This window comes from Borostomias antarcticus (assembly GCF_949987555.1).
Source record: "Borostomias antarcticus genome assembly, contig: scaffold_102, whole genome shotgun sequence".
Lineage (NCBI taxonomy): Eukaryota > Metazoa > Chordata > Actinopteri > Stomiiformes > Stomiidae > Borostomias > Borostomias antarcticus.
The window spans coordinates 102267-115000 of NW_028176625.1; the positions used below are offsets into that span (position 1 = coordinate 102267).

General features: G+C 45.9%; 1 protein-coding gene across 1 annotated transcript in view; it reads right to left on the reverse strand.

The window, feature by feature from the left end:
* Positions 1 to 7278: 7278 nt before the first annotated feature.
* The window catches only part of nr3c2 (nuclear receptor subfamily 3, group C, member 2), a gene marked incomplete at its 3' end in the record, with an annotated part of 133680 nt that continues 128224 nt past the window's right edge, over positions 7279 to 12734 (reverse strand). The window contains exons 3-4 of the mRNA XM_084462247.1: positions 7409 to 7536; positions 7279 to 7313 (exon numbers count right to left, since the gene is read on the reverse strand). Of these exons, the coding sequence (XP_084318373.1) occupies positions 7279 to 7313; positions 7409 to 7536 (163 nt within the window). The remainder of the gene's footprint in view (positions 7314 to 7408; positions 7537 to 12734) is intronic.

Below are 12734 nucleotides of genomic sequence, written 5' to 3' on the forward strand. Positions count from 1 at the left end.
CCATACTCCCCTTTAAAATACCAGTCTGTCCTCCAGGAACCTCTCTATACTCCCCTTTAAAATACCAGTCTGTCCCCCAGGAACCTCTCCATACTCCCCTTTAACCAGTCTGTCCTCCAGGAACCTCTCTATACTCCCCTTTAACCAGTCTGTCCCCCAGGAACCTCTCCATACTCCCCTTTAAAATACCAGTCTGTCCTCCAGGAACCTCTCTATACTCCCCTTTAAAATACCAGTCTGTCCTCCAGGAACCTCTCCATACTCCCCTTTAAAATACCAGTCTGTCCTCCAGGAACCTCTCTATACTCCCCTTTAAAATACCAGTCTGTCCCCCAGGAACCTCTCCATACTCCCCTTTAAAATACCAGTCTGTCCTCCAGGAACCTCTCCATACTCCCCTTTAACCAGTCTGTCCTCCAGGAACCTCTCTATACTCCCCTTTAACCAGTCTGTCCTCCAGGAACCTCTCCATACTCCCCTTTAAAATACCAGTCTGTCCCCCAGGAACCTCTCTATACTCCCCTTTAAAATACCAGTCTGTCCCCCAGGAACCTCTCTATACTCCCCTTTAACCAGTCTGTCCTCCAGGAACCTCTCTATACTCCCCTTTAAAATACCAGTCTGTCCTCCAGGAACCTCTCTATACTCCCCTTTAAAATACCAGTCTGTCCTCCAGGAACCTCTCTATACTCCCCTTTAACCAGTCTGTCCTCCAGGAACCTCTCCATACTCCCCTTTAAAATACCAGTCTGTCCTCCAGGAACCTCTCCATACTCCCCTTTAAAATACCAGTCTGTCCTCCAGGAACCTCTCCATACTCCCCTTTAAAATACCAGTCTGTCCTCCGCTTCACATCAGGCCTAACAACGCCCCCTAGCTGTTATAAAATCACTATAACACACGGCCTCGAGTGGTTTATTGCTTAAGTAGCACAAAGAGAAGAGGAAAGTATCTAGAAAATAGAATATTGGTAACATTTTCTATTATAAACATAATTATAAGGCATTATAACCTGCTTATAGCACAGTATAATTAAGCACTCATACATATTCACAATGCTTAAAAATAATCATAAGACATTATAAAGCATTGTGTAATGACACAGTATAAGGTCAAGTGTCATAACACTTCATAATTGCTGGTCACTCTCAGGTATTTTGGTTACGCTCTCACGTTCCTATGACACTTGACCTTATATAATTCATTATACCATGGCCTGGGTTAATACTCGTTTCTGATTGGCCATCAGACGTGCGTTAAAACCGTGTATACGCACACGTAGTTCGGCTGAAGTTTAATTACCGATCTAAATTAATGCGCCGGCTTTGACAGCAACCCAAATGAGCTCATCCCACAGCCTGCTGTGCCATTGAGCTCATCCCATAGCCTGCTGTGCCATTGAGCTCATCCCATAGCCTGCTGTACCATTGAGCTCATCCCACAGCCTGCTGTACCATTGAGCTCATCCCATAGCCTGCTGTACCATTGAGCTCATCCCACAGCCTGCTGTACCATTGAGCTCATCCCATAGCCTGCTGGACCATTGAGCTCATCCCATAGCCTGCTGTACCATTGAGCTCATCCCATAGCCTGCTGTACCATTGAGCTCATCCCACAGCCTGCTGTACCATTGAGCTCATCCCACAGCCTGCTGTACCATTGAGCTCATCCCACAGCCTGCTGTACCATTGAGCTCATCCCACAGCCTGCTGTACCATTGCTAGCTAGCCATGAACGAAGTGTTGGATGCTGCATATTTGTTGTGCAACGCATCCATTCTCCAGTTGTCAAATCTATTTACCAAAAAATTATTTATGATAGCCAGACACCTCACTGTCCCCAAATCAAAAACTGTTTTTTCACTTTGTGTTATAACGTTAGCCTATCACTGTCAGTTGTAGGCTACGTCATTCTTTGTAGCAGCCAGATATGATTTTGTAACGTCAGTCTGAGAGTTGCAGTAAAATAAGGTAGCCGTATGGAAAACGGTCTCCTAGCTGTTATAAAATCACTATAACACACGGCATCTTGTGGTTTATTTCTTAATTATAAAATGCTTTATAGTGTGTTAAGATTGATTATGTATGAGTGCTTATAACTATAGTTATACAGTGCTATAAGCAGATTATAATGCTTCATAAGTATGTTGTTTCCGCAAGGATCATAGTGTATTATAATTCTCATCGTTGTAAAACATTAGAAATATTTGTATAATGCATTATAATCACTGTTATAAGGTGATAAGTGGTCATTGCTTGAAGTGAAAAAAGGACCAGTGTATGGTGGTGGTTGGCATGTTGTTTCATAATAAATAGCTACCAAAATGCTTTAGAATGCATTATGATTATTTTTATAAAGCATTATGAATAGTTATGAGTGCTTATAACTATAATTATACCGTGCTACAAGCAAATTATAACACGTTATAAGTACGTTTATACTCATAGAAAGTGTGACTGAAATATCTGAGAAAAAAAATAAAACGAACAATAAAAATAACAACAACAATAATTAGTATTGTTGTTATTATTATGGTTATTATTATTGTTGGTATTAGTGTTATTATTGTTATTATTGTAGCATTTCTTGCTTCAAATGTTTTGCATTGCCTAAATCATGAAAAGCCTTTTCTGATCTCTTTTTGGGGGATGTGTGCCCTCTATATATATAATTTTGTAAAAATTGTATAAATATATGTACATATATTTTTTCTGTGCATGTCCCCTCTATGTACATATTTTGGGGGGGTGTGTCCTCTCTATGTATATATTTGTTTTGGGTGCATGTCCCCTCTATTCTATGTTTATTTTTTGTGTGAGGTTTTCAGGGACCAGGGATACTGTACTCTTCAGGGACCAGGGATACTGTACTACTCTTCAGGGACCAGGGATACTGTACTCTTCAGGGACCAGGGATACTGTACTCTTCAGGGACCAGGGATACTGTACTCTTCAGGGACCAGGGATACTGTACTACTCTTCAGGGACCAGGGATACTGTACTCTTCAGGGACCAGGGATACTGTACTACTCTTCAGGGACCAGGGATACTGTACTACTCTTCAGGGACCAGGGATACTGTACTACTCTTCAGGGACCAGGGATACTGTACTCTTCAGGGACCAGGGGTACTGTACTCTTCAGGGACCAGGGATACTGTACTCTTCAGGGACCAGGGATACTGTACTACTCTTCAGGGACCAGGGATACTGTACTCTTCAGGGACCAGGGATACTGTACTCTTCAGGGACCAGGGATACTGTACTCTTCAGGGACCAGGGATACTGTACTACTCTTCAGGGACCAGGGATACTGTACTCTTCAGGGACCAGGGATACTGTACTACTCTTCAGGGACCAGGGATACTGTACTCCGCAAACCAGACATGGACATCAACAGCATGCTGCTGGAGCATAAACAGATGCATTTGTCAAAGACAAAACCCCTCTTAGGGATCTTTCTGAGAGAACTGGTAGCTTTTGTGATTGGATAATGCATTGGGGGCGTAATGTGGTTTGGAGGGCAACACATTGACTGTAAATATTATAAAATTAAGATGTGATTTGATAGGACTTGACTATCTTTTCTCTAAGGGTTTGGGAAAGTACCAAGATGAGTGTGGCTGGCTGGTTGCCTGACTGCCTGACTGACTGCCTGACTGACTGACTGGTTGGCTGGTTGCCTGACTGCCTGACTGACTGCCTGACTGACTGGCTGACTGGCTGGTTGACTGGTTGACTGGCTGACTGGCTGGTTGGCTGGTTGGCTGGTTGACTGGCTGGTTGGCTGGTTGGCTGATTGGCTGGTTGACTGGCTGGTTGGCTGGTTGGCTGATTGGCTGGTTGACTGACTGACTGGCTGGTTGGCTGATTGACTGGTTGACTGGCTGACTGGTTGGCTGATTGGCTGGTTGACTGACTGACTGGCTGGTTGGCTGATTGGCTGGTTGACTGGTTGACTGGCTGACTGCCTGACTGCCTGACTGCCTGACTGACTGACTGGTTGGCTGGTTGACTGGCTGACTGGCTGGTTGACTGGCTGACTGCCTGACTGACTGACTGGTTGGCTGGTTGACTGGCTGGTTGGCTGGTTGACTGGCTGGTTGACTGGCTGACTGGCTGGTTGGCTGATTGGCTGGTTGGCTGATTGACTGGCTGACTGGTTGACTGGCTGGTTGACTGGCTGACTGGCTGGTTGGCTGATTGGCTGGTTGGCTGATTGACTGGCTGACTGGCTGACTGGTTGACTGACTGACTGCCTGACTGGCTGGTTGGCTGGTTGGCTGGTTGACTGGCTGACTGGCTGGTTGGCTGGTTGACTGGCTGACTGGCTGGTTGGCTGGTTGGCTGGCTGACTGGTTGGCTGATTGGCTGGTTGACTGGCTGACTGGCTGGTTGGCTGGTTGACTGGTTGACTGGCTGACTGGCTGACTGGCTGGTTGACTGGCTGGTTGGCTGGTTGACTGGTTGACTGGCTGACTGGCTGGTTGGCTGGTTGACTGGCTGACTGGCTGGTTGACTGGCTGGTTGGCTGATTGGCTGGTTGACTGACTGACTGACTGGCTGGTTGGCTGATTGGCTGGTTGGCTGGTTGGCTGGTTGACTGGCTGGTTGGCTGGTTGACTGGCTGACTGGCTGGTTGGCTGGTTGACTGGCTGACTGGCTGGTTGACTGGCTGGTTGGCTGGTTGGCTGATTGGCTGGTTGACTGACCGACTGGCTGGTTGGCTGATTGGCTGGTTGGCTGGTTGACTGGCTGGTTGGCTGGTTGACTGGCTGACTGGCTGGTTGGCTGGTTGGCTGATTGGCTGGTTGACTGGCTGGTTGGCTGGTTGGCTGATTGGCTGGTTGACTGGCTGACTGGTTGACTGACTGACTGGCTGGTTGGCTGATTGGCTGGTTGACTGGCTGGCTGATTGGCTGGTTGACTGGCTGACTGGCTGGTTGGCTGGTTGGCTGATTGGCTGGTTGACTGGCTGCCTGGTTGGCTGGATGACTTGGCTGTCTTGTTTGCTTGTTTCTGCCTGTGTGAGCTGGGTATGTCTGAGTGTGTTTTTCATTCAAACGCTGCCCTTAAATGAGTTAAGACCAGTGCCTGAGGCAGCAGGCAGGAATGAAAAGCACATTATGGACCGGTGATTTTCCCTGAGCCGAGGCAGAGCAGAGTAGAGCAGTGCAGAGCAGTTTCTGAAGGACGACTGGATCCTCAGCTGGAGTGTGGATTCTTTATGGCCCTGTCTGCAGCTTGGCCTGTAAACACTGCATGTTTTGCAGCTTAGACATCCTCCTGTCACACTGGATTGATCTGTTTTGTGATGACTATGAGAACGATGCCAGGGGCTTTGGTGATAATGAACACAGCACTGGACGGGCTCCCAGAAAACAGAGCAATTAAAGCAAATAAACATCTTTATAACTTCCCTCACAACTTTACTAGTGGTTGAGTCAGTAATACTCACAACTTTACCAGTGGTTCAGTCAGTAATACTCACAACTTTACTAGTGTTTAAGTCAGTAATACTCAACTTTACTAGTGGTTCAGTCAGTAATACTCACAACTTTACTAGTGGTTCAGTCAGTAATACTCACAACTGTAATAGTGTTTAAGTCAGTAATACTCACAACTTTACTAGTGGTTCAGTCAGTAATACTCACAACTTTACTAGTGTTTAAGTCAGTAATACTCACAACTTTACTAGTGGTTCAGTCAGTAATACTCACAACTTTACTAGTGGTTCAGTCACTGATACTCAGAAGTTCATTTGATACATTTAGTGAACATATATATTTGTCTTGGTGCAGGGGTCCCTGAGGGTGGCCTAATTTACACAACAACCAAAGCCAGGCACCTTACAGGTAAAAGGGGCTGACGAGCAATACAGCATGCAACACAATACAACCAGTACAACCAGTACAGAAGAGGCAAGGCAAACAGCAGAGCCATGCAATGTATATACGTATGTATATATGTATGTATGTGTGTGTGTGTGTGTGGGTGTATGTATGTGTGTGTGTGTGTATGTGCGTGCGCGCCTGCGTGCATGTGTGAGTGAGCGAAAGAACTTAAGTATCCGCCATAGTAGGTAACAGCCCATGAGTTTGAAGTAACAGACCTGAGGTTAATGGGCCAGTAGCCGTATGACACGCTTCTGCACTCCGTTACCTGACTGAACCCACCTCCTGCTGTTCTACCGCTAGCCTGAACCCACCTACTGTCATTCTACCGCTCGCCTGAACCCGCCTATTGTGGTACTACCGCTCGCCTGAACCCGCCCACTGTGCGCTCGCCTCGATCCATTTGTGTGGACGAGCCGGTGAATCTTTGTTACCACCTCAGCATATTCCTATGGAGGTGTCACACTGCTAATGTAGTTTAGCAGGAGGTTTCCTATGTCACACTGCTAATGTATCTTAGCAGGAGGTTTCCTATGTCACAGTGCTAACGTAGCTTAGCAGGAGGTTTCCTATGTCAAGGTGCTAACGTAGCTTAGCAGGAGGTTTCCTATGTCACACTGCTAATGTATCTTAGCAGGAGGTTTCCTATGTCACAGTGCTAACGTAGCTTAGCAGGAGGTTTCCTATGTCACAGTGCTAACATAGCTTAGCAGGAGGTTTCCTTTGTCACAGTGCTAACGTAGCTTAGCAGGAGGTTTCCTATGTCACAGTGCTAACATAGCTTAGCAGGAGGTTTCCTATGTCACACTGCTAATGTATCTTAGCAGGAGGTTTCCATTGTCACAGTGCTAACCTACCTTAGCAGGAGGTTTCCTATGTCACAGTGCTAATGTAGCTTAGCAGGAGGTTTCCTATGTCACAGTGCTAATGTAGCTTAGCAGGAGGTTTCCTATGTCACAGTGCTAATGTAGCTTAGCAGGAGGTTTCCTATGTCACAGTGCTAATGTAGCTTAGCAGGAGGTTTCCTATGTCAAGGTGCTAACGTAGCTTAGCAGGAGGTTTCCTATGTCAAGGTGCTAACGTAGCTTAGCAGGAGGTTTCCTATGTCACAGTGCTAATGTAGCTTAGCAGGAGGTTTCCTATGTCACAGTGCTAACGTAGCTTAGAGATTTCCTCCCGCTGCCCCTACTAGAGGACTTGAGTGACCCACAACCCAAATGTCTGCCAATTATCTGAAAGGCCATACTCAAAACCTTGGCTCAGTTTATTTCTGTCCCTCAACTGTACCACCAGTGGTGTTAAAGTATATGGAGGTTTTAAAAATGCAATAGCCTACAGTATACTCATAATACTGTATGAACTGAGTAACTGGAGCCTTTGTTTTCTGTCAAATCTGGCCTGGGGCCTTCACCTCTGTCATATCTGAAGCGGGCAGTTGCAAGGAATGAGAAGTATGCATTAGCCAAGTGTAGGCCATCTTGTTAGCCTGCACATGCATGTCAACGTAAACACAATACCTTCTACTGCTCGTTTGAAGAAGACTTTGCAGCTGCCGCATGTGACCACCCCGTAGTGACATCCCGACGCCTCGTCCCCGCACACCAGACACACTTTGGCCGTCGACGACGGCTGCCTCAGCGACGAGCTGTAAGGAAAACACACAAAATCGCTTGGTTACTTGTTGTCTTGCCTTTTGATGACAACATAAACGCTCGGTTTTGAAGACACAAACATGAACACCTATTTTTTTTTATTTTCTTTTTTAGAAAACAACAAACCAAACATAATATGGTCCAAGAAATCAGAGCCTGGTGCCTCAAACGCAGCGGGACATTCACAGCTTAGCAACGTACAGTAGGTAGGTCTACAGTCAACATACAGTAGGTAGGTCTACAGTCAACGTACAGTTGGTACAGTCAACGTACAGTAGGTACAATCAATGTACAGTAGGTACAGTCAACGTACAGTAGGTACAGTCAACGTACAGTAGGTACAGTCAAATGTACAGTAGGTACAGTAGCACAATGTTGCTTATCATGAAGGAGCCTGCCTGGAGCTTAACACCCATCAGATTTATGACCCCAGTCCCTAGTTGACCGACTGAAATACCGAGGCAACATCTTCAACAGAAGAACACTTAAGGAAAAACTGAGAACAGACTCGAGGCTTGTGGTGGCGGTAGAATTGTCGTACAGTAGCAAAACGTTTAGATTCAGATAAGATGAGACACATGAAACTGATTAACTGAGACTATGAAATAGTAAAGACCTGACCTTTTGTCTGACAGCGCTCACCCCCTGCTCCTAGAGTTTCACACGTAGCCTTCGGGTTCCCGCTTCAAATACCCACTAGCCAAGACCAACAGATACAAACACTCCTTCAAATAGCCACTAGCCAAGACCAACAGATACAAACACTCCTTCAAATACCCACTAGCCAAGACCAACAGATACAAACACTCCTTCAAATACCCACTAGCCAAGACCAACAGATACAAACACTCCTTCAAATACCCACTAGCCAAGACCAACAGATACAAACACTCCTTCAAATACCCACTAGCCAAGACCAACAGATACAAACACTCCTTCAAATACCCACTAGCCAAGACCAACAGATACAAACACTCCTTCAAATACACACTAGCCAAGACCAACAGATACAAACACTCCTTCAAATACCCACTAGCCAAGACCAACAGATACAAACACTCCTTCAAATACCCACTAGCCAAGACCAACAGATACAAACACTCCTTCAAATACCCACTAGCCAAGACCAACAGATACAAACACTCCTTCAAATACCCACTAGCCAAGACCAACAGATACAAACACTCCTTCAAATACCCACTTGCCAAGACCAACAGATACAAACACTCCTTCAAATACCCACTAGCCAAGACCAACAGATACAAACACTCCTTCAAATACCCACTAGCCAAGACCAACAGATACAAACACTCCTTCAAATAGCCACTAGCCAAGACCAACAGATACAAACACTCCTTCAAATACCCACTAGCCAAGACCAACAGATACAAACACTCCTTCAAATACCCACTAGCCAAGACCAACAGATACAAACACTCCTTCAAATAGCCACTAGCCAAGACCAACAGATACAAACACTCCTTCAAATACCCACTAGCCAAGACCAACAGATACAAACACTCCTTCAAATACCCACTAGCCAAGACCAACAGATACAAACACTCCTTCAAATAGCCACTAGCCAAGACCAACAGATACAAACACTCCTTCAAATACCCACTAGCCAAGACCAACAGATACAAACACTCCTTCAAATACCCACTAGCCAAGACCAACAGATACAAACACTCCTTCAAATACCCACTAGCCAAGACCAACAGATACAAACACTCCTTTAAATACCCACTAGCCAAGACCAACAGATACAAACACTCCTTCAAATACCCACTAGCCAAGACCAACAGATACAAACACTCCTTCAAATACCCACTAGCCAAGACCAACAGATACAAACACTCCTTCAAATAGCCACTAGCCAAGACCAACAGATACAAACACTCCTTCAAATACCCACTAGCCAAGACCAACAGATACAAACACTCCTTCAAATAGCCACTAGCCAAGACCAACAGATACAAACACTCCTTCAAATACCCACTAGCCAAGACCAACAGATACAAACACTCCTTCAAATACCCACTAGCCAAGACCAACAGATACAAACACTCCTTCAAATACCCACTAGCCAAGACCAACAGATACAAACACTCCTTCAAATACCCACTAGCCAAGACCAACAGATACAAACACTCCTTCAAATACCCACTAGCCAAGACCAACAGATACAAACACTCCTTCAAATACCCACTAGCCAAGACCAACAGATACAATTGATGAATTTTGCTTAACGATTAATTGTCAGAAAAATAATTGCGATTATTAGAATAATTGTCAGCGTTGTTGACCGGGGGGTGGTGGGTAGGGAGGTTAGATGTTACAAGGTTGAGGGCCTCGTTGGGTGAGGGGGGAGAAAAGTGGGATAAGGTGGGGCGTGGGGGGGAGCAGGGAGGGGAGAGAGGAGGGGGGGAGAGGTTTGTGCACGGAGCGTTGACCGGGGGAGGGGGGAAAGAGGATCTGATATCCTTAACTTTCTTGTCAAAGAAGTTGGCAAAATCATCAGGGAGAAGGGAGGAGTTGGGAGTAGGAGGTGGGGGCTGGAGTAGTGAAGAGAAGGTTTCAAAGAGTTTTGCGTTTTAGAGCGAGACCCACGGTCTTCGCCATGGTTGCAAGGAGATTGCCCAGAGGTCACTGTACTGCGCTGAATCAGCTCCGACCCAAGCGAGCGGAGTCTCCCCACCACGCCATTATCCATGCCATGAACTCCACAACTCAGCCCCTGAGCGGGCTGGTAACACTTTACAATAAGGGTACATTAATAAGCATTAGTTAATGCATTATTAAGCATTAAGTAACAGTTAACTAATGTCTCTATTAACCATTTACTAATGTTATTTATGTTAACTAAGGTTAACTCACCTAACCCTATCCCTAACCCTAACCTTAACTAAGGTATTAATTAACATTAGTTACTTAACCTAACCCTAAATAAGCATTAGTTAACAGTTAACTAATGTTTTTTGTGGCCCTTATTGTAAAGTTTGACCAGCGGGCTAGAGACACACGGTTTTCACCAGTGGGTGTATGGAGATTGCCCGGAAGTCACTGCACTACACCCGAACCGCTCTGATGCGAGGGGGCGGAGTCTCGCCACCACGCCATGGACCCCTTGGCCAATGGGCCTAGGATATAGACAATTAACTACCGGTGGAATGTTGGTGGAGCATCCATCGGCAGGGACGTGCACAGGTAGACACGAGGTGGTGCTAGAGCACCTGCCCTTTGCCCTCTGGACAAGGCAAGTGCCCTTTTGAAAGTTACTTTTTTATTTATTTATAGTGTAGGCCTACTGTATGTGGCCCATGGTGACATCGCTCAATTCTCAATTAAAAGCGTCTAATAATAATGCCCCAAAATGCGTTGTAATTTTGCCAGACCCCCCCCCCCCACCCGCACACACACGTGCCCCTCCCCTCCCTCTCTTCCTTTGTGAACGGTAAACGTGAAAAGCGACACAAACGGAGGCGCGCTACTCCTCCACTGCCCTTTCCCCATCCAGAGTGATGACAGCTAACCAGCCAGGTAACACATAAACCAAACGAGTGTATTGTTTGCCCCCTAAGCCTCAGTTGCCAAACTATAACTTGCATTTATTTGTCTCTGTTGTGAAGTAAGTCTCATACAGCGCCAAACAGCTGAGCCTAAATTAGCCGACTGCCCACCTGCAAGTCGGCTAGCAAGACTAGCCGCTAGGCGCTAGACGCTAGCGGGACGCTAGGATTTAAATGGATTTAACGTAATGATGACCACCACACGACCAACGTGGGTAGAATTTGTTGTTAGTACAGCATGTGAAGCTTAAGATATCAGTATTCTTTAATCTGAATATTTAGTATTATGTAGTACTTTACTGTGCCAAGACACACACGTTTCACCCTCTTCTCGCACGGAGAAATGAGCAACCCCTTCATTCTACAGGCCCGTAGCCAGGGGTGGATCAGGTGGATCGAACGAATCGAACAGGGAAACCCCCCCCGTCAACAACTCACGCGACAATCAAACAAATACAAATTATCTGCCAGAACCCCCCCGTCAACATCTCGGCCCTCATTTTTCACTGAGCACCTGCCCCCCAAAATGTCTGTGCACGCCACTGTCCATCGGGGACCCGCTGTAGGTCCGCTAGTCTTGTGTTATATTCCACCGGAGGTCCGCCAACTCGTCCATCGGGGACCCGCTGTAGGTCCACTTGTGTTATCTGGGTTTATCCCTTACCTTTGTCCAGAAACAGAAGTTGAACCAATTGCAGCAAAATAGCTAACGTTACAGGAATCATCAGTGTAACTGCTTTAGCCACTGACCGCTACCATGAATGTTATGGAAGCTGCTGCTAGTTGTTGTGAGCTCATGAGCTAACTGGCTATCCTGGTCTTATTGTGCTGGATTAGTATTGGAAGCATTGGAACTGATGTGTCCAGGTGACAAGACCTATCTTCATTTATCAGACATTATTTCATGTAATTTCAATTCACAGCTATTTCAGTGGCATGACTAGCTTCCGTCCTACCAGTCCTGAACAGAAACAAGCCAGCCCCGCACATAAGCCAGGCTGAACCTGGCCTGGTTAATATTGTGTGTGAGTTGTGATTTTGTGTGGTGTGTTTTTGTGTGTTGTGATTTTGTGTGTTGTGTTTTTGTGTGTTGTGATTTTGTGTGGTGTGTTTTTGTGTGGTGTGTTTTTGTGTGTTGTGTTTTTGTGTGTTGTGATTTTGTGTGGTGTGTTTTTACTGCTGCCGAACCAATTGGACAAAATGTATCTGGGGACCAATATAGTTCTTCTTGACTTGACTTTTAGTGGATGTTAAAATAACACCAGTCACTTGGTCAAAGATGAGTATTGTTAAAACCACATAAGGCCACACATGTACTGTCCAACCGTACTGAATGTCTTTTTGGTGGGTAAAACAAACAAAAAAAGATTTTTCGCCTTTTTCGCCTAGTGTGCTAGAAAGTTTGGGGATGTGTCCCGACAAGCCATGAAGATGTTTCAACTTGTTGTTTTGACCTCTTCTCTGAGTTCATGGTTTACTTCCTGTCCTGTGTCTGAGCGTGCTCCCAGGCTAGTCAGGGTCAGAGGTCAGGAGGAAGACCCTGGTCTGAGCGTGCTCCCAGGCTAGTCAGGGTCAGAGGTCAGGAGGAAGAGACCCTGGTCTGAGCGTGCTCCCAGGCTAGT